The sequence below is a fragment of the Sprattus sprattus genome (assembly GCF_963457725.1).
Source record: "Sprattus sprattus genome assembly, chromosome: 7".
NCBI classification, from domain to species: Eukaryota; Metazoa; Chordata; class Actinopteri; order Clupeiformes; family Clupeidae; genus Sprattus; species Sprattus sprattus.
Window position 1 is genome coordinate 31,138,056 of NC_137926.1, and position 25,818 is coordinate 31,163,873.

Consider the following 25,818-nt stretch of genomic DNA (forward strand, 5'->3'; position numbering starts at 1 on the left):
TAGGACACTGTGGCAGAGCTTTTTTATTTCCCCTGGTCACAATGTTATTCCTCTGAGAGAGTGAGGAATCTAAAGGTGGTCTTAACCCCAGAGCTGTGAATGTTTGGACTGGGGATGTGATCACTATTGTGCTTATGAACAAACCAAAGGTACTGTAAATGAGTCCATTTATAAAGTTCACATACACGGCACTTCAGTCGCCCTGCGGTTGTCCTCCCTTCCATGATGTTGAGTAGTTTGACACCCATGTCAATGGCAGTGGGAGTACATTATCGCTGTCTTTGAACCAACATGTGTGTAGTGCGCATGGGCTCAGCACTTTATTCAGGGGAAGAAGGAACCAACTAAGACCACACTGAACCTTGCAGAGCGACTCTGGCATGGCATGTGGTATTCCTTCACAAACACAAGCGCTGTCTGTTGTGCAACTGCTTAGTGCGGTTACAGGAGACAAGGTGTAAGCCTGACCACAAATCCCCCCCCACCCCCAAATCCCCACGCCTGAGACTCCTGACTGAATGGGAGATCTGTGTAAAGGGCATTCTCTCTTGGGCTGGATGGGGCAGAGCAGTGTGAGACTATTCAGAGGTAGGCATCAGAAGGTCACGCATCAGGTCCATGGGCCTGCTTGCTGAGATTTAGGGGGGTGGGGGGGCAGGGGTTGTGAGGGCCTTAATCCCAGCAATGCCTGCGCACTTCCTCCATCAACTTCCCACTCCCAAGAGAATACGTTTTGACCTGTGATGCATGTGCCATAAAAACAGGCTGGTCCTACACAAGGCAAAAAAAGTAACAGGAATCGTTTTTGCTTAGGCTCTTGTTGCGTTCTACTTTTTTCATGGTTTTTTTTAAATCACTGTACTGTATATGTTAATGCTCTTTAAGATGTGTTTGTGGTTGTTTTCCAGAAGTCTGAGACAATAATTTAGAGTGTGACCACCAATGACTGTTTCCAGTATGTGTGCATCTACTGCTCCGAAAGGCCTCTAGGCGGGGGCAGAGTGCAGAAATGAAGTACTGTTATTTAAATTGGTTAGAACTACAGACCTTCTCATCTTAGTTTCTCCTTTAGTTGGAATGTCAAGTGGGGTCATTTTTCCCACCCGTCTCTGTTTTTTTTTTTTAGCTTCGTTTACCTGCAATCAGCATGCCGCCTTCTGTACATCCCTTGGTTATGTAGATTTGTTTTCTTTGGGTCTGGTTTTTATTTTCAACATCAGTTGGATCCTGGGATATTGGTTTGTTTGCCTTATGGAACATACTGGGCTTTTGTTATGCATTTGTTTGTTTGTTTGTTTGTTTAGTCAGGGTGTTCTGGGCAGTGGTGGCTGGTTACTCTCAGCATTTCATTGGGACCTTTGCACCTTTCATTGGGACTTGAATACTTTTTTGCTCCTGGAACTTCTTGTGAACCGGGGAAGTCTCCACTGGTTGTAGCTTGGCCCGCTACAGACTGCAGCCATCTCTCATACAGGGTGGCAGGACTGCCATCTTGTGCACAGGATGACACAAGGTGCCCATCTGATGCCAGGCCCCCAGAGCCACCTCTGGGCCTACATTTATATGTATTTGTTTTAATGTCATTTTTTTGTTGTTATTGTTGTTGCTGGGTTTACTATGAAGCGCCATCGCTGCTGCTGTCAACACATCTGATCTGGTGGCACAGGGCCCATGTCTCTCCAGGCTGTCATGTACAAAGATTCTTAAATAAACATTAGTTTCCTGTATCTGTCCCAGGTCAATGAGGTGTGCCCACACACAAACCCACACACTGGGACAATGCAGTTGTGGAATCTCTGACTCATGTCTGTAAACATGGATTGTAATATAAATATTATTGTGTGAAGCTGCTGACAGTTGTCCGTTTGCATCAGGGAAAAGACCTTTAAAAGGAAAATTTTGGTTAAAGCTCTCCATTGGGGTTCCAAATCAGTGAGGTGTTACACCACTTCTTTTTTGAAAGTATATTATTTGGGCAGTTATTGTTATTTATATAACTTAGGTATTTAATATAGGGTGTGTGTGTGTGTGTGTATATATATATATATATATATATATATATATATACAGTGGGGAAAATAAGTATTTGAACCCCTGGCGATTTCACAAGTTTGGCCACTTGCAAAGAAATGTGTGATCTATAACTGTAATGGTAGGTGTATATTAACAAGTAAGTATACTAACCCTAACCCGAGAAACAGAATGTAAACAAAAAAAAATCCCGAAAAAATGCATTTTATAACATTTATGACTTTATTTGCATTTGATGCAAAAAATAAGTATTTGAACCCCTAGCAAAACTGACTGACAAAAATGACTTAGTACTTGGTGGAATAACCCTTGTTGGCAAGCACAGACATCAGACGTTTCTTGTAGTTGTTCACCAGGTAAATGAGGGAACGAGGTTCAAGCCCAATATTCCACGTTACATGGCCCCATTCATAGTCCCCTTGATGCGGTGGAGTCGTCCTGTACCCTTGGCAGAGAAACAGCCCCAAAGCATAATGTTTCCACCTCCATGCTTGATGGTGGGTATGATGTACTCTTGGGGTCATATTCAGCATTCCCCCCCTGTCAAACAAGGCAAGTCGAGTTGATGCCAAATAACTTGATTTTGGTACCATCTGACCACATTCTGTCTCCCAATCCTCCTTAGAATCATTCAATTGTGCAATGGCAAACTACAGATGGCCCTGTACATGCGCTTCCTTGAGCAGTGGGACCTTGCGAGTGCTGCAGTACTTCAAAAAATTACGGCGTGGTGTTCTGCCAATGGTTTTCTTGGTGACTGTGGTCCCAGCTGCCTTGAGATCTTTCACAAGCTCCCCCTGTGTAGTTCTGGGGTTATTCTGCACCTTTCGAATGATCACTGATGCCGCACGAGGGGATCTTGCATGGAGCCCCAGACCTAGAGCGATTAACATTGGTGTTGCTTCCATTTACGAATAATCCCACCAATAGTTGTCTGCTTCTCACCAAGCTGCTTGCCAATGGTTTTCTAGCCCATTCCAGCCTTGTGCAGGTCTACAATCTTATCTCTGACGTCCTTGGACAACTCTTTGGTCTTGCCCATGGTGGTGAGGTTGAAGGTGTGAAGTATGATTCTTTGGACAGGTTTCTTTTATAAACGTCACAGTTGAGATCAGGTGTACCTTGTTAGACCTAATGAGGACCAATCTGTGTGCTTCTTGGGCACATAACTGGTCATTGTGAGCCAGAATTCTTGCTGTTTACTTGGGGGTTCAAATAGTTATTTTTTGCATCAAATGCAAATAAAGTCATAAATGTTATAAAATCCAGTTTTCCGATTTTTTTTTTTTTTTATATTCTGTTTCTCACTGTTAAAATACACCTACCAATACAATTCTAGATCACACATTTCTTTGCAAGTGGCCATACTTGGGAAATCGGTAGGGGCTCAAATACTTATTTTCCCCACTGTATATATATATACGCACACACACACAAAGATATGTGTGCAACTACTTATTCTGCTTATATCTTGTTCAAAACAACAAGTGTCTCGTGCGTCTTGCTTTTCCCAGACAGGCACCGGCAGCCCATTTTGAGCTAATTACATTTGCCCTGGCTCTCCCCTCCATCCTTTGGCCTCCCACTGGGAGATTACTCTTGCATTGTAGCTCCGTTCTAGAAGGTCACTAGCAAATGTGATTAATTGCGTGGAAGGTAAGCTGGATGCTGGTATATAACAGGACCTGGGGTCTCTGAATTTAGGTTAAGAGAAGGATGGGTCAAGCTGCCACGCTCCCCTGTAGAAAAGGAGGCACCTATATCACTGAACTCTATGAATGGTTCAGGTAAGAGTGGATCCTTACTCATTTATTTATTATTTATTAGAATTTTTCAGGTAGTTTAAGGAAAGAAAATGAAATATCTGCTTATCTGGACTGGGCTTTGTTTATCCATTATAGACTACTTGATGTACTGGTTATTCTCAGGTCATCTAATATGAATGGATTTGTCCCATTGGAACATCATTATTTAGTTTCCAAGTTAATTTCATTAGTCTTAAAATCAATACTACACTGACATGGATATCACAAATTAAATATCATTGTCAGAAAGTTCACGAACGAGTGTCCAAGTGGTCTCATCACCATGCACGAATTCAGGAGGCACTTCTGCGATGGCACAGCGGGGGTTGAGTCTGCGGAATACGCCGAACAGATTTTCCGCACGCTGGATAATAATGGGGTAGGCACCAGCTACAGCCAGGCACTGTACATCGAACCTCACAAGACTTCAAATAATGTGGGGATACTCGCATAGATCAGGACTGTGCTAAGAAAGACTTTAATACACTGTTTTAGATCCTAAAGCTTGACAGATCTAGGTTACAATGTAAAACATGTTGAGAACATTTAAGTAAGGAAATGAGAATAGGCCACTGTTTGGGACTTAAATTATGATGATGTTTGCTTTGTTTTGTTTTCGGCTACTTCTGGCTTGTATTCCAGACCCTTGAGTGGGATAGCCTTAGTGGAGGATGTTTCTGTCTACTCCAGTGCCTCCTTCTGGTAGTTTATGGGTTATGAAGCTGAGTGACAGATTCTATGACAGAGTTCTTGATGGTGTTTATTGGATGAGATGAGTCAGAAGAAATAGTTACTCGTCTTTAGATTTGGAGCAGTGGGATGGGTAAAACACCGTGCAAGGTTGAACTAATCAATGATTGTTTGGGATTTCCAAAATAGAATCCAATTTGTCTGACCACAGGAATGCTGAAAGCAAGCCCTTCCAAACTTCAGCTCAGTACTACTCAGACAGCCTTGTTAAATCTCTGTTTCCTTTCATAATTTAGCATTTTAGTAAATAATCACCTTATTCAACAAATGCATCCTATATGTTGGGTGGCAGTTATGACCACACATAAGTATACATGTGAACAGATTATTTTTTTAAATATATATATATCATGCCACTGACTAGGGGATGTTGTTTTGAAGGATGGAGTTGTCGACTTTCGGGAGTATGTGACAGCCATCAGTATGCTGATTGCGGGCTCGTCAGTGGAGAAACTGCGCTGGTCTTTTAAGCTCTATGACAAAGACAAAGATGGCGCTATAACCCGGGGGGAGATGTTAGAAATCATGCAGGTGGGGCCCACTTCCTCTCCATGAGGGTATTCCATAATATGTAGCTCAACGTATGTTGTATTTATCAGCTAATTGCACACATGCATATACAGTCAGATATATGCACACAGATAAATACTGGATTTGTAAATTATAATCCTATATTTATAATACAAATGTTTAGTATTGTGTATTTTCAAACTCACAAATAACACTGCCACTGAATTGCATGTAAGGAATAAATGTATGTGTGTCATATTTTGTATGTTATATCTAGTTTGTCCACAAGGAGTCAGAGGGGAACACATGTTTTCTGAAGTTTCTCACTGAACCTTCCCTATCTGATCTCAGGCTGTTTACAAGATGAGCGTGGCTGCCTCCATCACCAAACCCAACCCCCTCACAGCAGAGGAGTGCACCAACAGGATCTTTGTGCGATTAGACAAAGACAACAACGGTGAGGATTGCAAAAGGATAAACTGGGCATAACATGAGGAAACCATAGCCTACTATACTATTCAGTAAACCTTTTCACAGCAGATATCCTCTCTCAGATCACACAGTGAAGCATGGGTTTATTATTACTGCATATTGTTCAATGTGTTCTCAAACCATCTGAATTTACATGTGGTGATGTTTGTGATTACCTTAATCCAGAGACTTGAGTTGACATGACGTAAATCCTGTCATTTAACATGCTGCCTGCTGTTGAATCCTTTACATAGAATACGCATGCTTTAATTCTACTAAGCTGCTCTACAAGTACCTATAGTATACATGACTGTTCCATGTATTAAGCTGATAATTGTTTTTATTAATAGAAGTATGGAGTCAAGAGAAATGCTTAGTGCACTTCTCTAAAAACCCCAATGACTCAAGGCAGAAAAACCCAATGCATGCTTTGCATCATAACATCCTATTATGTCATTGTTCGGTCGAACTCAACCGTGAGTCAAACTCCTTTGTTGACTAACCCCTCTGTCACTTCCTCTAGCTATCATCAGTCTGGAGGAGTTCATCCAGGGAGCTCTGGATGACGAGTGGATTAGAGAGATGCTTGAGTGCGACCCCAACACTATGATGGTCGAGCGGCCACCAAAGCCTGATCTACACCCAGCTGCTGGGGACATGCACCTCCAATCAGCACCCCCTGCAAACAATCAGAATCAGTGAAGAGTTCAAGTCTGCTGTAGTTATTTGCATCAGTTCCTTCCTGATTGCAGGTCAGGAGTCTGAGGGACCCGGACAGTAAAGGCGCCAACATTATTCACCACCTCAAGAAACACTTAAGAACTGAACTCAGCTCAGTTTACTTTTACATAAATATGAATCCAGAAGATGCAGACAACTACTTTATTATTCTTGTTTGTGGCTGTTGGTTTTGGAAAAATGTCACCGTTCCCTCTTAAAATGAAAGAAAAAAGTGTGATGACCGCTATTTGTTCATAAATGTACTTATCAACCTACATAACTTTGCTTTGACATATTTGTAAGTCGTAGGTTATTGGCTAGCCCTTTAACAAAAGAGCAACACTTCTACATAACTGTTTTCTTTCGCCTATGGCGATACAAACTTCAAAGCCGTTTCGCTGATGACTGGCTGCTTGACAAGCAAACCTCCAGCTGTTCTCACAACTGTTAAGACGAGTCATTTTTACTTCGAATTAAACCACTTCGTTCTGCATGGCTGCTATAGCTTTCAGAACAATGTAAACAAGTAAATATAAGTCAGCCTTATAATCACAGTTTTTACCCGTCAAGTAGGCCTAAATTTGTATATAAAATCTGAAAAAACATGCAAGCCGTATTATAATGTGATCCCACGACTTGTGCGTGCCCCCGTGGCGGGATGTGTGCGCGCCATGACGTACGCCTTCCCTTCCCATCCCTAGTTCTTTACCGTCATGGCGCAGGCGAGGGGGCACTACGGACTACGAGACGAGCAAACTGGACAAAGTTTAAAGAAAGAAAAAAGCATATTTGAAATTGTCTAGGGGAGAACTATTGATCAAACTTAGTTTGACGTTTATTTCTATCGATATTTGGTAAGTAAGCTTTTTGTTTTAGCGCTATCGTGTAACAGCTTAACCGAAAATCTTGACTAGTCAACTCAGAGAAAACTTGATCACTTGAATACAAGTTAAAAGTTTGCATATTAGTTTGAAAGTATGTTGCACTGTCGTCTACAGTATAAGAAAAAGTACCTATAGAGAAAAAGACGCTTTCAGCACAGAAGGAAAGAAGGGTTGCCTGCATTGTAGAGGAATTCCCTTCCTGATGTCTCCTTCCAGTTATTAGCTTACGCTACATATGAAAACATGAATCAAGTTCAATCGAACGCCGGGAATTCTCACAGCTGCAAAGAAAACACGTTGTTACCGTGCGTTTATTCATTCTATAACATTTTTTTGAATGACAGTACTCGCATTTTAACTCCATGTCTGCAAGGCACACGTAGCCTAGTAAAACGTAAAGCTGTGTATTTAACAAATGAGTTTGGCAAACTCTACAAACCTTTCGCTTAGATTGCGAAATGGCGTTAGACTCACATAACAATGGATAGTACAGGAACTTTGCTGTTTTTCAAAGTAATCACAGTGCTGCTACTTTCTCTGTGTGCGTAGTAGTAGTTCACTGCTCTGTCGTGATTCACACATTCCACGTAGCATGTTCAGAGAGAAACCTCCGACCGTGTAGCCCCACTAGTCAAAGCCCGCTGCTGCAGTTGGAAAGTGAGATTCCCTCAGAACCATAGAATATCACTATCTTGTTCAGTCTCGTTTACCGAATGACGAGGTCGTTACAAAACTCGGAAACACTTCAGCTTGTGGTATAGAATAACCACAGTTTTTACGCTGCCAGCTTCCTGCAGCAGACCACCAGCTGTAGAAGATGTCGCACAACCATTCATGCTTGTTGAAGTAGTCAAGTAAAAAAAGAATACACCATGCTGTTTGGTCAGGCGACGTATTTAATGTGGGTAATTTCAGTCATGTCATAAATAATGAGCGATTGGAAGAACAGCCTCCCACACATATAAAAAAGATTAGCATGTCAGAGCTGATATGGCATATGTTTACATGTTATTAGAGCTCATCAGAACTGAGAGGTTCGAGGTCTTAGAAGGACTTCCATATAGGCAGAGAAGCTGTGATTCTTCGTTCACAGCCAAAGCCCTTTACTGAATCAGCTGCCTTGTCAGTCACACATCTGGCCAGTTCAACCCTGTCTGAAGAATTTGCCAAATGTCTTCAGACACACATTTGGCATATGACTGCCTATCTGTATTAATATACAGAATTTCTGCGTCCTCTTTAAAACCTTGGATTTTCCTTTTTTTCTCCTGCAGGGATGTATTGGTAAAGGTTTTTTGTGCAATTTCATGTAGTCTTTCACGCTAGACACCACATGGAAGTAAACGCAGACAGTAAAACCAGCCCATTGGGTCAGACATATTTACAAATATGAATGTTTACTTAAGCCCTCAGGCACTTTTATTTTTACAGTTGGGGCTATTTATAAACAGTTGGAAACCCCCTACCCCCCTCAGGTGCAAACCATGTCTCACTCTGGCATTTGTGATGAGTGTAAAATTAGTCATATGTATATAACGCTCTCTCCCTCTCTGCCCTCTTCGGCCCTCTCATCTGTGTTTATTTCCGATGCACGCCTGATGGGCGTCCATAAGGATGCCTGGAATGTGTGCCGATGTTGGCCAGGCTGTCGACACCATGCATAGGCTACAGCTGCTCTGGTGTGCCCAGTGACCCTGCCCTTGGGGCTGCTGTGATGCTTTTTGTCTGAGGATCCTGGAGAGTTCTGAAACGTGCTAACCAGGTCTTTAACCTGAGTCGTCCAACAACGTAGCGTCTGTGGTACAGGTTCCTTGGGGTCGTGCAGAAAGAGCCACTCCTCCGTGAAAGGCTCACTGTTTTTGAGGCTAAGTAACTGGAAATCCAGAAATAGTCCTTTCTTTCACTGTCTCAAGTGCGCCACAAATCGGAGCGGTCTAGCCTGGGGACCACGCTGTGAACCATGCGCTCATGGGAAAGCATTAACGGCATTTTCCTAGGATATCTGTTTTTTCCCCTGTTTTTTTTTTTTAAGTAAATTTCCCTGCAGATGGTTTAACTGTCCTTCACACAAAATACTGCTTAGCATCCCTCTTTCACAGAATAGTTTATAGCTGCTTATTTTTAAGATGACACAAAGAGTTTGAACTTCTGTATTGGGCCCAATGCGTGGTGCGTGAAAATAAGATTTGCACTAAATCAACCCTTTGTAGACTCTTCTCTTTCTGCCGCTGCACATCTCTGCAACGCTCGGGTGAGGCCTGTCGACTTAACTTGCCTGCCACAAACGCTCTCTTCCTCCCTCCATTAGAGAGATGAATGACCTGAAGGCTGACATTTCTCTCCAGATTGTGCCAGGGAAGGGCTTTCTGTCAGAGAGCTAGTGTTCAGCAGAGCAGATGCAGAGTAGTGTGTGTGCATGTCTGTGTGCCAGTACCAGATCTTCGTGGATAGAGTCTGGTACTGTGTGAGCCCTGAAGGGTCTGGGCTGATGGGTTTGAGAAGTCATTAGGGTTTCTACCCACTCACGTTGTCCTGCTTTTCTCTATGCGTAAGCCAATGTTCCTGTTTTTACTCCAGTGGTAAAAGCTTGCCAGCCAATTAGTTTAAATTTTCTTGAACTAAAAGGAGGCTGAGACAGGTGGGTTTTAATTCTAATAATGTATGCAGGAATTGTGTGCTGTAAAGTTTTTAAGTTGTATTGTATGTAACTGAAGTTCCCTTAATGACTTGTATCAAATCTATTGTGGACTACAAATATATGTTGATATGTAATTACTGGACTTTTGTTGTGTCTGCTACAGTCAGTAGTCAAAACAACTGTTAAGGCCTTTTTACAGTACTACGATTCTCTCCGATTTGGTCGTAGAGGGACACTTTGGCCCGCCTTGGTAACACCTTCACCCAGGTGTTGACGCCCATCCGAGCCGTCGGAGAGCCGTCGGAGAGCTGGTCGGAGACAAACGTTTTTTTCTAACTTTTCTTAAAGAGTCGGAGAGAGTCGGATACCCCCTTGGCTGTGATTGGCCAGCTTACGGCATCATTTCCAAACAACATAATTTCCGGAATCACACATGTCAGGACCTCACATTTCCTGTTTTCTGTCAAACTGTTTTAGTACGACTTTGGTAAACTACAAAGCTGCACAGCATGCAGCATTAGGCTACCGTATTTTATATAAACCCTTGAAAAGTACATTTCTCCTGACCACTGTTGGTCTCTTGGCTGGTGGCTCGTGTTGAAAGTGCCTTCTCCAACCAGCTTCAACTGACATCTAACATAATTTGCTACGGAGTAATGCTGGCAGCATTACTTTGCAACTATTAAATAGGAAATGTATTTCATGTATGTGTAGAACCTATTTAGAATGACTGACTTTACATAAAACGGCAGTGAAAGATATTTGAGTCAAACATTACTTTTGCCTCAATGAGGGTGGCGTGTGAGAGCATAATCAGCACGATAACGTTGTACTTATTAGCAGCGAGGCTAGCTACATTAGCAGCACACTTTTGAGAGTTATTGTGAATACGCTAACGCTTGATTTAGCGGAAAATCTAGTAAACGTACGTACCACCTGTCTCCTGTTCTGTTGTTGTTGTAGTTGTGGCTCAAATCGCTACAAGCACGTCCTCTGCGTATAACTCAAACTAGTCCAGCTCCACCATCAACCATTGTCTGTTAGTTGCCATCATTCGCTGTTGTGAGGATTCCCGGGAGGAGGTATTTATACAATAAACGACTACCACACACACAACGATTTCTCTAAGATCGTCTTCTTGAAAATTGGGCATTAAAGGTGTCCAGGCAGAGGATTATAAGTGAGTGTGTTTTTCATCATATTCATGGTTGAAAAGGCAGTCTCACAACTGTATGTTGAGGTATCAGAATCAGAATCATGTTTATTGGCATGTATGTGTATGCATTCTCTTGTTGTGTTTCTGATATAACTATAACACTGCATGTGGATTGGTATGAAGATTGCAGTGGGTTTATTTTTCTGCCCCTTACTTCATAGTTCTACGGGTATTTCTGTTCGAAGTGTGCATGCTTTGTTTTATAGTGACGTTTCACGCTAACACTTTTGACAAGGGCAACCGTCTCGTTGCAGATTAAACACATCGGTTTTGTCCTGCCCACAAGCAGTACAAATGCATAGCCTACTTGTCAGTCCACTCTGTCTTAAATTCGAGATTTTTGGAATCAACTTTTCGTGTGTGAGGTGTGAGAGCCTGGCAGAGGATCATTAGTAAGTGTGCTCCTGTAATGTGTTTTTCAACATATTCATGGTTGAAATCGCAGTCCCACAACTGTATGTTGAGGTATGCATGTTCTTGCTGTGTGTCTAATATAACTATAACACTGCATGTTGATTGGTATGATGAATACCGTGGGTTTATTTTTCTGGCCCTGTCCTCAGAGTTTGGGGGGTAATTTCGACGAAGTGTGCATGCTTTGTTTCATAGTGACACATTCACGTTACCACTTTTTGACAAGGGCAACCGTCTCGTGGCCAATGAGTGCATTGTCATAGCGTTGTAGTTATACAAAGGTTACCCAGCGATCATTGCAAATATGAATGTGACAAAAATACCAAAGAAAATAAGAACGTATTCATTTTATTGGATCGTTTTATAATAGTGTCTGTATTGTATGTAAGATAAGCATATCGTTTTGTTATAAATCGCTACTATGTTTTTCACAAAAAAAATGACCACCACGATGGAGATACATTTGCCTTCTCAAGTGAGTATATAGCATTAGACATGCTAATATTGACTGAGCTACATGTCTCCAAGGCCCATGTGACGACACCTGCCCGACAGGTCCAGAAGCAGCGTCAGTGACAGTTGGGAGGAAAAACGGTAAAGGGGTAGCTACGGGCTCGACAAACAGTCGTTACCCCACCCAGCGGTCCGGCGTTGAATAGGCTTTAGGACGCATAGCCGTCGGAGTAGTATGTAAGCCCGACCAGTACGTTCAAATTTTTCTGAATCAACCGCCTGCCCCCGCTCGCCCATTTTTTTTCGAGGACGGAGGGATGCAGAAGTATATCGAGGCCTTTACACAAAAAAGGGCACTACTGTAAGAAAATGTGTATTCAATGAGACCTGAATTCACCCACATTCTTCACCACTGGATCCCCTCATTCACAGGTATTTTCTCTCATGGCACTATATGGAGAATGACACGTTTCTCAGGTTCTCGCAGCCTAGTTGGCAATCTTAACATGAATGATATCCTTGCCCTACCCCAAAGGGATTTTGAGGCATCACTGACTTCTTAGTGGATTGAATTTTAGTAGGATCTTATGGCTGTCATCACCATATTATTTGGAATGTCATATGTATGGTAATGTTTGTTGACGTGCATTTTTGAGATGCCTTGAATTTTCTCCCTTTGTGAAAGGCTGGGATTCTTAAATGCGGATGCGAATAGTGATCCTGTGTTGGGCCATGTGATTTCAGCCAGAAAAGAGCAAAACTTGAGCTTGACAAAGACCTTGTGTGTTATCGGCGTCCGATGCCATTGTGTGTCTGAGTTCCAGGAGGAAATTCCAGCCTTGGGTTCTGCTATGCAAAGCAACTTGCCCTCTTAACCCAGAGTGCTCCATGTTTTTTTGGAAAGTTGAGATGACGTGCATTCCAGATAAGCGGTAGAAATGCCTTCTTTTTCTGCAATTATACCCCTTTTGGGGAAATCTTTGGCATTGCTGCTTTGTTCTTGTAAAGGTGGCATTTCAAGAGACATGAGCAGAACAGTCAATCTGTTGTTCTTTCTGCTGCTGGGCTGATCTCAAGGCTGGGAGGGTATGCAGGTCTTAGATATCTGCTGTTTGAACAATGGTATCCAGTTTAATATTATTTGGAAATTTAGTGAAAACTTACTGCTGCATGTTTTTGTAAACTATTTTGTTGAGTCATGGCCCAGACCAGACTTTCTTAATGGACTCCCAGCCTGTTTAGTTTGAATGTTTTCAATACCTAGCCATAAACTCAGTAACAACAGAAGCTCTCAAGGCTGATGCTTGCATGGGATTTCCTATGAAGGGGAAGAATTTTCTTTTTTTGTTTTGTTTTCGAAGCAGCTCTTATCAACTCTTTTCTGCTGCTTACCTCAACTAGCTGTGTGTACCCCCAGACTGCCCATGCCTCAGAGAAGAGAAGCAGAGAAGCCCTCAATAAGCGATTTGTTCCGACCTTGGGGATTTTCATGGCCTTGCAGGCGTGTTATGCACAGCAGCTGCATATGGTGTGAGCTGGTGAGACAAACATGTCCTTAGGGCAAGTTTCCTTTCTTTTCATCCCATCCAACAGGAACTCTCTCTCTCCCTCCTATGCCTCGGTGCCCAGATAAGCGGGATGAGTTGAGAGCTAAGAGGCATCCAAGGGGAGTTGTGCCCTGAGTCACCATGGCCAAATGGAATTTAGGTTTTGCTGAAACATGCTGAAATACTTACATTCATTTAGGGGAGTGAAACTTTAATACACAACTGCACAATGTTCCATTTCCATTCTGTCAAGTCTTCAGGAGAGTATCCAAGTATTAAAACTCAAACTCCAGAAATACCACACAAAGTGCTAAATGGTTTGCTGAATGAAGAAATAGGCTACTTATGCTTTTGAAGTTGTTGTTAAGATTTCTGCCATGGTCACACCCCCAGACTTATATTTAGATCAAATTATGTCCTAGTACCTAACTCCTTACAAGAGTAACGCACAAATACTCATTAGCAAAGGTACAGTAAAAAACTAGTTTATATTGTGCAGGCTATGTATTTAGATTGATGTTAAAAGGTTTCTGCAATCCACCCTCTCCAGATGGTGTTGTAAAAGTGTTTGTGTTCTTTTCATTTGCAGATGAATTAGTGTCATGTCCATTTGTCAGAAGACTCCCAGAAGTAACAGGTGGGGATTTGTGGGAGGGGTCTTTTAAACAAGCCCTAAAAGTAGAAAAAGAGACGCTGTCAGCACTGTTGTGGGCAGTGCTCAGGAAGACAGGCAGCTGGACAAATAGGAGACTCCACCAACAATGACTCCACACTTTCTCCAACCGCTGTAACATTTGGCTGTTCTGTAAAGAAAGCACTGTTTAGCGGTAACACTAGGTTTACTTATTGTGGCGCTCTGTTGCGTATGCTTTCCTGTTCCATTGCCCTGGTCAACTGAGGTGAATATGTCCTCTGTGTAATGTGTGATCATGTTTAGTTGGGACCTTGAGGACTCCACCCACCTTTCTCAAAAGGTCTGTTGTGAATGAGTTAGCCTTTGCTCCTTGGGCAGGTGTGTGGTCAAACCTCTTTTTAGGGGACAGTCCACAAAGAGCCTTCTTTCTATACACAAGTCTCGATCACATAGTTTCTCGACAGAGAGCTCATTTCTGAACATTTACGCTATAGTTTATGGAAGATTAGGTACCCTTCATGAATTTTTTTAACGTAAAATATGAAGTGTACAAAATGTGACTTTGTGTTTGGTGTGGCTGTGACTGCCAATCAGAGGTTAGACTGAGAGGCCACTGTGTTTCTGGGCGGATGTCCAAAGGAGGCCCACAGTGTGTCCTCGCTATTGGCCTAACAAAGTGGCCAGTGTCCCTCAGTGGCAGCTCAAAACACAGCACCAGGGATTGAGGTGGCCAGTTACTCTACTGCTTTGAAATGGGTGTCTGTTGGTGTGAGGCCATCTGCGTAACCCAGGGAACAGCAGAACGGTGGAGAATTAGCCAACCCCTCAACCTGAAACAAGTTGAGCTCCCGGACGTTTTTACAACCCTGTTAACGACCCTTCTGTAAAGCCCTAGAGATTCCCCACATTCCACATGCATCTCTAAACAACGCAGACACCTTCCAGACAACCTGAAATTTATCAGAGTAGGGTTGTGATGTTTACCTTCACTTTACCTGCAATCTCCTGGAGGCAGCAATTATGTTTCATGCTGATATTCGTCTGAAGATAATTTTCATATGGCCATGTCAAATACAGTCCAACCTGCCATCAAAATAAAAATGTTAAAGTTCTTTTTGGAGTACTAATATATCTACTCCATCATACACTGCAGTGTATTATTTGGGAGGCAACACTCTCTGTGTGGGCATAGCCCAGGTCTAATTGGTGTCCCACTCATTCCCTGGCGCCAAGTAAAGCTCTCCCCTCGGTAAGTTTCTGGGGATAAATGACAGGCCCGTCGCAGAAACTGCTCATTAGGGATCATGTGAGCGCAGCGCAGTGCCGCTGACGACCACCCCTGCTCCCAGTCTGCCCAGCTCCACCCTCTCCCAGCTTTATGACAGCATACAAAGGGCCACCACCACAACTCTTACACTTTACTGGGGACCACAGAGTGGAATAGGTTTGTTCACAGCCCCCATTGTTTTGGGACCTCTAGAACACCCAGGCCCTGTCTGCTGTCCATGACGTGTGCACGGCTGAATGTCAGTGTTTCCGGTGCTGTGGTTGGGGGCCTGCTCCCTTCATGTAAGGCCCACCCTTAGGCTGTGTGTTTGCCTGCTTCAGCTTGAGGACAGTCTGTAGGGCTGTATGTGCCGTCCTGCCCCAGCTCCTTCTTCTATGAGACCCTTCAGACTGTGCTTTTCTCACTGGATCTATTGTCTTCCCTGGTATCTTCATCTTATTTGTAATTCCGTAAATAGAGCTGCTTTATATGTAAGATGCTTTCATCTTGTGTGCTGTGTTATACGTTGTGACATTATTGTCCAGTTTAATGTGTTATGTGTTAAGCCTGAGATGTGACATTACTGCATATTCTTCTGTGTGATGTGGCAAGACAGGGTATTCTTTGTGATGACCTCATGGCGCGATGTGTTCCTTTCGCAGGGTTGCGGCTGACCTGCCAGAATGATGTCAGACGCCAGTGAGATGTTGGCGGCCGCGCTGGAGCAGATGGATGGCATCATCGCAGGTAAGGGGCTACTGCTGCTGCAACTGGCCAGAACACCTTTACAGCTGCCTGGGCTGAACCTGTCAACCCTCACAGGCTAATGCGTTCTAGGATTCTCTGCAAGCATATAGCTATAGTTACAGCCAGCTAAGCAAGCTTAGCAGGTGGAGATGAAGTGAGATCATGTTGTATAGAGCTGTTTGGAACATGACTAGGGAAGCCCCAGTCTGACTTGATTAGGCACAAACCTACGCCTGATCCTTTGTTTTATGTCACAACATGGCTAACATGTCTGAAGTGTGGAAATATTTTTAATTGAAAAATGAAAGCAGTCCAACAGCTACTTGTATTGTCTGCAATGATGATGATAAAGACAGTGCCACTTTAAAGTATGTGAACCCCTTGACCACTTAGGAGTTTTCTGTTGTTTTACCAAGATTTTTCATTTTTTTCATCACCAATTTTCCATAGAAGGAATGTCAGGTTTATGTTTATCATTTGCATGTACTTTTTTTTAGAGGGAATTGTTTGAGTAGCCAAAAGACTACATGAAACATGGAATTAGTCCATTTAAAAAGTAAGTGAACCCCCAGCTGAATTGGTAAAGTCAAGCAGGTAACAGATTCAGTGAAACTTATTTGGGTGCTTAATTAGTCAATTAAGCAAACCGATCATCTGAGACATCCTTAGGGAAAGGTTTGGGCAACACAGATTAAAAGAGAGAGGAAACCAACCAAACTACTGTAGTGCCAAGGTGTACCCACACAGATCAACAATGCCGAAAGGAAACGAGATATCCGAGAACATCAGGAAGAAGGTTCATTTCAAGCTAGCGGAACCTTTTAACTTGAGACTGACGAAGACTGTTCAACCTTTTTGGTATGAGATTAATTTATTTGGATGCTAGCCTTAGACGGGACTGAGGTCGATGACTTTTGGCATCTGGAAAAGACACAAATCTTTGTGAGACAGGGATGACACCAATAAGGTTACAGCCTATGTCACATTTTTTCATAAATAACATTGGGATGTTTATGATGAAAAACTAGCGAGTCACCAACTTTCATAACAGCCAAAAAACAAGTAAGCGCAAAGCAAGATATAGAAAGACCGCTAATAAGTTATAACATAAAGAAGGCCAGCTCGGCATCTGACTTATCCTTTTGTGTCCTCTTGCCAAGGAGTAAAGCTACAAGCTAGAAGCTGTTATTTTAAGGTAAAATTGTTACAAAATGTCACTTTAATAAAAACTACACATGATGACCAATGTGAGAAAGCAGAAATTCCATTTCGTAACTTTTATGAATATAATGAGAGGTCTTAGTATTATAGTTTCTGTTTTCAGTGCTGCTGTTTTCTTTTGCCATTTACTGCTTTCTTTTTTGGAAGACACTGTGTTACATCATCACTCATTTCTTAAGTACTCAGGGATTTCAGTTAAAGCTTGCATCTCTTAAAGTCTAACTCATGGTAATAGGCAAATGAAGTAGTAGCTTGTTTTCCCTGTCGGTTAATTATAGATGACATTTCCAAGTGGAAATGGCCTGTCAGATCACATGATGCCCCGAGGTTCCTGTAAGACCACGGCTTTTCTTTTCTTTTCTTCTGTCATGCCTCCCATCCCTGTGGTCGGCCGCCATCCCCTCCATCTTTGCTCTTCTCCACAGAGAATTAAAATAGCTGTATTCTTGCGTCATGACCAAACAATGGTGTGCTTCACTTTGTGGCGGCGTGACAATGATATCCTTTCTGTACTGCATCTTAAATTCTCTAAAAGGGAAATAAACAAAGATTTCAAAGTATGAACGAAAGGTTTATGGCTTTTCTGACTGAGCAGCATGTGATGCTTTAGCCCCATTCTTTGGCCACACCACAAATTAATGAAACTAATTGGGGTAATAGCGAAGCCTCATTGGAGGCAGGCATTCTGTCAATTGTGGTGGTAACAGGATTAGAAGGGAAGTGCAGTCAGCCCCTGTGTGTTGAGGGTGAGGGTGGGGGGCTAGTCCAGTTACGTGACGTCCTGCAGCAGAGCGGTTACTTCACGCTCCAGGTGTCCGGAGCCTTGTTGTTGACCTCCAGTGAGCTTTCTCTTCCTGGCCTGGCATGCACAGTCCTGTTCAGCTCGTCCTCCTTTCACACTGTCTTTCTCCACTGACACTGGAGTGCTCCAGGCATGGCGAGCACTTTGAGATGACATCAGAGGTTTTCCTCTGGGAGAGCCACATGGCTGTGGAGGCTGTTTAGAAGCAAGCACGTACAGTAGTGTGTGTCTGTGGAGGCTGTTTAGAAGCAAGCACGTACAGTAGTGTGTGTCTGTGGAGGCTGTTTAGAAGCGAGCACGTACAGTAGTGTGTGTGTGTGTGTGTGTGTGTGTGTGTGTGGAGGCTGTTTAGAAGCGTGCATGTTCAGTAGTGTGTGTGTGGAGGCTGTTTAGAAGCGTGCACGTTCAGTAGTGTGTGTGTGGAGGCTGTTTAGAAGCAAGCACGTACAGTAGTGTGTGTGTCTTTGGAGACTCTTTAGAAGCAAGCACGTACAGTTGTGTGTGTGTGTGTGTGTGTGTGTGTGTGTGTGTGTGTGTGTGTGTGTGGAGGCTGTTTAGAAGCGTGCATGTTCAGTAGTGTGTGTGTGGAGGCTGTTTAGAAGCGTGCATGTTCAGTAGTGTGTGTGTGGAGGCTGTTTAGAAGCAAGCACGTACAGTAGTGTGTGTGTCTTTGGAGACTCTTTAGAAGCGAGCACGTACAGTAGTGTGTGTGTGTGTGTGTGTGTGTGTGTGGTGTGTGTGTGTGTGTGTGTGTGTTTGTGTGTGTGTGTGGAGACTCTTTAGAAGCGAGCACGTACAGTAGTGTGTGTCTGTGGTGGCCGTTTGAAGCACGTTCAGTCGTGTGTGTCTGTGGAGACTCTTTTAGAAGCGAGCTCGTTCAGTAGTGTGTCTCTGTGGAGGCTGTTTAGAAGTGTGCACATTCAGTAGTGTGTGTCTGTGGATGCTGTTTAGAAGTGTGCACGTACAGTAGTGTGCTGCGACCCAAGCTGTTAAATAACATCAGGACATGTGCCAGGAGCTAACTGAAGGCAGGAGTGGCATTAGGCCTAGCGACCCAAGAGCCCTCTTTATGTACGACTGAAGGATGATGGAGTTGCAGTTGTTTCATTCATTCATCTGTTGACCTCTGAATCATAGATCAATTCATTAAGAAATTAGAATAAGAAATATACCTTTTATCTTGCATTGGACTTTGTCCAGAACAGTTCCACTATATGAGCAGAGATCTCTTTATATTAATCTTTTGACGTTTGCCCCTGCTCAGGCTCTAAGGCTCTGGACTACTCCAACGGCATGTTCGACTGCCAGTCCCCGACGTCGCCCTTCATGGGCGGGCTACGGGCGCTGCACCTGTTGGAAGACCTGCGCGGCGTGCTGGAGATGATGGATGGCGATGAGAGGGAGGGCCTCCGCTGTCAGATCCCTGACTCCACAGCTGATGGCCTGGTGGAGTGGCTGCAAGGGCCCTTGGTATGTAGACATTCATGTGTTCTTTATCTCTCTCTCTTTCTTTTCTCTCTCTCACACACACACTCACACACACACACGCAAATGTTTGCATAGATTTCTCATGCATACACGTGTGTGTGTGTATGTCTGTGTGTGTGTGCGTGTGTGTGTGCGCAGTTACCCTCGCGCACACATTCATCCACATACAGGCTATGCAGCCATATATATATCTATACATACAGTCATGGACGAAAATGTTGGCACCCCTGCACTTCTGTCAGATAATGCACCACTACTCCCAGAAAAGTGTTGCAATTACAAATGTTTTTGTATTCACATGTTTATTTACTTAGTTTGCATCGGAATAACACAAAAAATCTGACAAATAATGCCAAATCTGACTTTATTACACATAAAACTCAAAAATGGGCCGGACAAAATGATTGGCACCCTTAAGAAATAATTGTATTTGAAGCATGTAATGCTCCTTTAATCTTTATTTAAACTCACCTGTGGCGAGCCACAGATGCTGGTAATATAGAAATCACATTTGCAACCAGTTAAAATGGAGCAAAGTTAACTCAACCTTTGTGTTGTGTGTCTGTGTATACCGCGCTGAGCATGGGGAAAAGAAAGAAGAGCAAAGAATTGTCTGAGGACTTGAGAACCAAAATTGTAGAAAAGCATGGACAATCTCAAGGCTACAAGTCCATCTCCAGAGATCTTAATGTTCCTGTGTCCACTGTGCGCAGTGTCATCAACAAGTTTACAGCCCATGGCATTGTCGATAACCTCCCTGGATGTGGAAGGAAGAGAAAAATTGATGACAGAATGCAACAAAAGATTGTTTGAATGGTGGATAAATAACCTAGAACAACTTCCAAATAAATTCAAGCTACCCTGCAGACAAAGGGTACAACGGTGTCAGCTTGCACTATCCGTCGCCATTTGAATGAAATGGGATGCTATGGTAGGAGACCCAGAGGTCCCCACTGCTGACACAGAGACGTAAAAAGCCAGACTTGAGTTTGACAACTTTCTTGGGGAAGCCAAAATCATTCTGGGAGAACGTCCTGTAGATAGATGAGACCAAAGTAGAGCTTTTTGGTAAAGCAGTTTACAGACAACAGATGAGGCCTTCAAAGAAAAGAACACGGTCCCTACAGGCTAATATGGTGGAGCTGGACCGATATTTTGGGGTTGCTTTGCTGCTTCTGGAACCTGATGCCTTGACTGTGTGCATAGCATCAGGAAATCTGAGGACTACCAAATCATTTTTGGGCGCAATGTAGGGCCCAGTGTCAGAAAGCTGGGTCTCCGTCAGAGGACATGGGTCTTCCAGCAGGACAATGACCCATAGCACACTTCAAAAAGTACCCAGAAATGGTTAAGAAAAAGCACTGGAGAGTTCTGAAGTGTCCGAGATGAGTCCAGATCTTAATCCCATAGCACAACTGGGGCATGATCTCAAATCAGTAGTTGGGAGAGGGCACCCTTCAAATGTGAGAGACCTGGAGCAGTTGGCAAAAGAAGAGTGGTCCGAAATTCCAGTAGAGAGGTCTAAGACACCTCATTAATGGTTAAAGGAAGCAATTGATTTCAGATATTTGTATTTCTTTATTTTTAAGGGTGTTCTACTTATTATAAAGTTGAGGGTGCCAATAATTTTGTCCGGCCCTTTTTTGAGTTTTAGGTGGAATAAAGTCAGATTTGGCATTATTTCTCAGATTTTTTGTGTTTTTCCAATGCAAACTAAGTAAATGAACATGTGAATACAAAAACATTTGTAATTGCAACACTTTTGTGGGAGTAGTGGTGCATTATCTGACAGATGTGCAGGGGTGCCAACATTTTCGTCCATGACTGTATGTGTATACATCCCCCCCATGTTATAACTATGTGTGTTGTGTTGCTATGCTGTAACTAAACAACAGAAAGGATATTTATATTTTGTAACATAGGATGAACTGCCGGTATGTGGGTGAAGTTATGTTGAAAGTGCCACAGGATCTGTTTGTTTGTTTTTCATACACACCAATGCTAATTTAATGGAGAGGTCTGGAATCAGGAGTGGTGGCAACACAAGACTTATATATAAATATACAGCAGGGGCGGAGTGGCCATCGGGAGCACCGGGATTTTTCCCGGTGGGCCTGTCGGCCAATTATCTCTCGAGAACCAGCCTGCAGGCCGGCCTTCGCAGCCGTTGAGTCAAAGCCATGAGCGGCCCATCGATTTTGCATGTACGTCAAATCATGGTCCCGTGAAAATCTCTAAATTCTCCGAAAGTTAAATTGGGCCGTCCAACCACTATTTATAGCACTATTTGTCTCTGTACATCACACCTATGGTGGTGTCTGTCAAACTCACTCCCATTAATCCAACCTTCTGATTTTTGTTTAGCCTCCTATATTGATGTAATTCTTTTTATTCAGACGCTCCATTACTTTCATGACCACAAATATAAATTGGCCAGCGATTTAATTCGTTTTTTTGTTGAATGTAGAATGGTCGAGCAAAGCATCATGGGAAATGTGTATCGTTCTGCCTTTATCAAGTGAACCTAGGGAGATAAATTAGCGGCTATCAGGGAGAGAGAGCAGGTGAAGCGTACCTGATGGAGGGACATAAGAGAAAGGAGAAAGGAGGGGGCAAAAAGGCCAGACTGAAAAAGAGGCGGATGCAGGAGGAAAGTGCATCAAAATGTACAAGAATTACGGATTTATTCAACCAGCCGTCAACTAGATGCGAGTGAGTTGACAGGACACATTGTTGCGAATTAGCATAACATTTGAGCCAATACGGGAGTCGATTTGTTCCGTATTTCCATAAATGTACATATACAAATACACTGTCACTGTCATATACAAATACACTGTCACTGTCACTGTCATGTCTGTCACCCACACATCAACTCTAAATCTAACAATAATGATCAAAAGCCGCCCGTTTGTTTCTGTAGTTGATATATGGGAGGTGGAGGGGATGCGGGTTGGGCCAGTTGTGGGCACGTTGTGGGCACGTTGTGGGCCGGTGGTGGGCCGGTGCAGTTAGAATTGTCCCGGTGGATTTTTGTGTCCCACTCCGCCCCTGATATACAGTATATATATATATATATATATATATATAAATATATTATTATGGCTGCTCTAATGCCACTTTACTAGATGACACATTTAAACATAGTTATGACCTCAGGTGCACATCGACTTGTGTAATGATTAATCATATTTAAAATGATTCTAAATAAGCTCCTCATTGAAAACAATGTCAGTATGAACTTGGCTTCATCAGAAACGCCTGCCTGTGGTCTTGTCAGCAACCTGAAGGCACGTGACAGTTGTTGCGTGTTTGATAGTAAACTTTGTTGCCTGTTTGATAGTAAACACTGCTGTCTGGAAGCCCAGACACAATAAGCCTGTTTCGCTGGATGTGAAGTAGACACTTCAGGGGTGATGTTGGTGGTTGTCTAGGTAGTTGTCAGAAAGATTTAGCCTGGGCCCGTCCTCACTGTAAATACTAGACAATAGATGTCTGAGAGGGCTAGCACTGGAGGAAACGTTGACTGTTTGCACCAGCGGTCTGTAGTTACTGGCAAGCAGCCAGATAGATGCCAAAGCAGGCGTGTAATACCATAACTCGCAGTGTTTGCTCTGAGATCTCCTCTGTCGGCCCATTCTCCATTTAAGGTGCTGTTGGCAGAACAAAAGAGTGCAAGCGAGCACAGCTCAGATTTCAACCTCTCAAAGGCTTTTAAGCGCCCTGCGTTTGCCCTGAAGCGTTTACCTGTGGCTTTGATGTTCAGACATGTCAAATGTTGTTGCAATTACCTGCTCACTCACACTTCTTATTAATGTGTTTGATTTATTTGTCTTCATAATGCAGTCTAATGGTCATATCCCTATGAGCGCCGACCTTTACCAGGACAGACTTGCTCGTCTCGAAAGTGATAAGGAGTCCCTTGTGCTTCAGGTAACATTTCCAGTATTAATACCTTGTCAAACAACAATGGCCATTAAATTACCATTTTAAGACCCCAGTGCTGTGAGTCCCATGCCCTTTGGTTTACTGTATGGGCAGGTGAGTGTGCTGTCAGACCAGGTGGAAGCACAGGGGGAAAAGATCAGGGACCTTGACCTGTGCCTTGATGAACACCGGGAGAAGCTTAACGCCACAGAGGAGATGCTTCAACAGGTACCTCAGCGCTGAGAAACATGTCTTAAGGCTGTAGTAGATGTTTAGAATATTTGATCATTAGTAAGATATTTTTGCCTTATATTATAGTATTTTTAGTTTACAGCAAAGTATTCAACCCCTAAAACAGTGACATAGAAGTATGATTAGTACATTGTGTCATTAGCACACTTTGCTAATACTAGAGACCTGCTAATACTAGGACCTTTTATTGTTGAATGTATATGTACCAGTTTATACCGCAAAATAATTATATTCACATTAGGATCAAGTGTAAAGGGAAAAGACCTGGTCAATCTAATTGCGGCTGATTTTTAGGGGGTGAAGTTCACAATTTAGTGTAGGCAGTTCTATCAGACTGTGGGAAGACTGTGGTTCATGGTCCCTGGTCTCACAACGCTGTGGTTCGGCCCCTCAGGAGCTTCTGTGCCGCTCGGCTCTGGAGACGCAGAAGCTGGATCTGATGACGGAGATCTCCACCCAGAAACTCAGGCTGGGGGCCCTGGAGAAGGACCGGCTGGACTTCAACGAGCAGTTCCGGGATGGCGAGGTAGGAGGAATGTGCCTGCGCTGTCACACAGAAACATTGTTTACGGAATGATGGGAATCCTCTGGCTGAGGAGCTGTTGTGCAAGGCTAGGTCTCCACTCCGTCTCAAAAGAAAGACAATACGTTAGACTTGGAGCAAGTCCAATTTAGAAAGGTCAGAAAGATGTCAACAGTTTGGTCATCTCTCCCTTTTGTATGTATTGTGTCACAAATTGGGTTTGTTCCCAGAAAACACACCATATGCAATAAGTGTGTGGATTGCAATGGAGAGCTCCCAGGGGAAAGGCTCCCTTTTAGTTCAATCAGGGGCCTGCAGCAGGGGGACTTGCTCTCCACAATGCGCAGGGGGGAAACATTTGGCCGCCCACCAATCATGTCATGTTGTTGTTGAGCCGCAGCAGTCTCTTCCAGTCCAGTGGAAGAGTGGGCTTTTATCCATGTTGTGCTTCACTTGCTATCTGGACAAAAGGGGAACAGCGCAAAAACAGCCAGGAGCCATTTCCTCTCCAAAGCTGTTTTGGGTGTTTGTTTTTTTCCCTCTTTTTCCTCTCCCTGGAAAGTAGTTATTACCCAGGAAGCCATGGGCCTCAGCCTAAGCGGAGGCCTGAGAAGAAGAGAGCTGAACGGCCAGCTTCCTGAGCAAGTGGGTGTTCTATCCAGGGATGGGCCTGTGCTCCAAGTTCAATTTTTGAACCAAAAAACATGTGGTGGCAGTTATGGTTGGATCTCATGCAGGGAGTGTTTGGAGTATGAAACAAAAATGGTATCTTCTCTGAAAATCTTTTGCCATTCATCTATGGCAAACGTCATGGATAAAAAAAACATATGGTGTTCAGCTCTGCTTGAAACAAAGCTGTTATCCTTATCTTATAAGACTTTTACTGATCAAGCCACTTGTCATCACTATGAAATATAAACGTCCAGCCCATACCAAGTGCCGTGTGTGTGTGTGTGTGTGTGTGTGTGTGTGTGTGTGTGTGTGTGTGTGTGTGTGTGTGTGTGTGTGTGTGTGTGACCTCCATTGTGTAGACCAGCACAGTCCCACGCCGCACTCAAACACAACCTTGGTCATGGGAGAGCATTGGGCCGAATCACCTTCCTTCTCCCCTTGTCGTGTATTCTGTCTAGTGTATGTCGCTAGCACCCCTCTGAAGGTGTCGGGGAGTGAGGTTTAGCCACTGCAAAGTGCTGTACCCACTGGTTACCGTTACATGTATGTTTTTCTCTGGCCAGAATTTAATCCTGGAGATCAATGAGCTGAGGTACCGGGTGTCCGAGATGGAGAGCGAGAGGTTACAGTATGAGAAGAAGCTCAAGTCTACTAAGGTGAGTGATACTGATGATAATACCATTGCAAACTCTACGTTCTTCTCAAGGTTGATATATGCTCTGTTTTAGACGCAACGCGTAAGCACGTAAGATACACAACCCCCCCTTGCGCAGTAAAAAAAAACCCTTACGTGCTTAAGTGCGTCGCCCAAAATTTCTGACTATGCGACTAAAACACTCCGGCCCT

General features: G+C 43.4%; 2 protein-coding genes across 8 annotated transcripts in view; both read left to right on the forward strand.

Moving 5' to 3' along the window:
- Positions 1-3,747: 3,747 nt before the first annotated feature.
- LOC308367808 (guanylyl cyclase inhibitory protein) lies at positions 3,748-6,269 on the forward strand (the record flags this gene model as incomplete). The annotated part of the gene is made up of 5 exons (XM_080841797.1): positions 3,748-3,818; positions 4,083-4,215; positions 4,968-5,117; positions 5,448-5,553; positions 6,091-6,269. 5 exons carry the CDS (start codon positions 3,748-3,750, stop codon positions 6,267-6,269), a joined length of 639 nt encoding a protein of 212 aa, XP_080697923.1.
- A 733-nt stretch (positions 6,270-7,002) lies between these two features.
- The window catches only part of ppfibp1b (PPFIA binding protein 1b), a 32,526-nt gene continuing 13,710 nt past the window's right edge, over positions 7,003-25,818 (forward strand). For all 7 annotated transcript variants that reach the window (XM_080842798.1, XM_080842800.1, XM_080842799.1 and 4 more), the window contains exons 1-7: positions 7,003-7,141; positions 16,003-16,087; positions 19,375-19,580; positions 23,445-23,531; positions 23,640-23,753; positions 24,172-24,303; positions 25,536-25,628. In XM_080842798.1, coding sequence (XP_080698924.1) covers positions 16,024-16,087; positions 19,375-19,580; positions 23,445-23,531; positions 23,640-23,753; positions 24,172-24,303; positions 25,536-25,628 — 696 coding nt within the window. In that variant the 5' untranslated portion in view covers positions 7,003-7,141; positions 16,003-16,023. The remainder of the gene's footprint in view (positions 7,142-16,002; positions 16,088-19,374; positions 19,581-23,444; positions 23,532-23,639; positions 23,754-24,171; positions 24,304-25,535; positions 25,629-25,818) is intronic.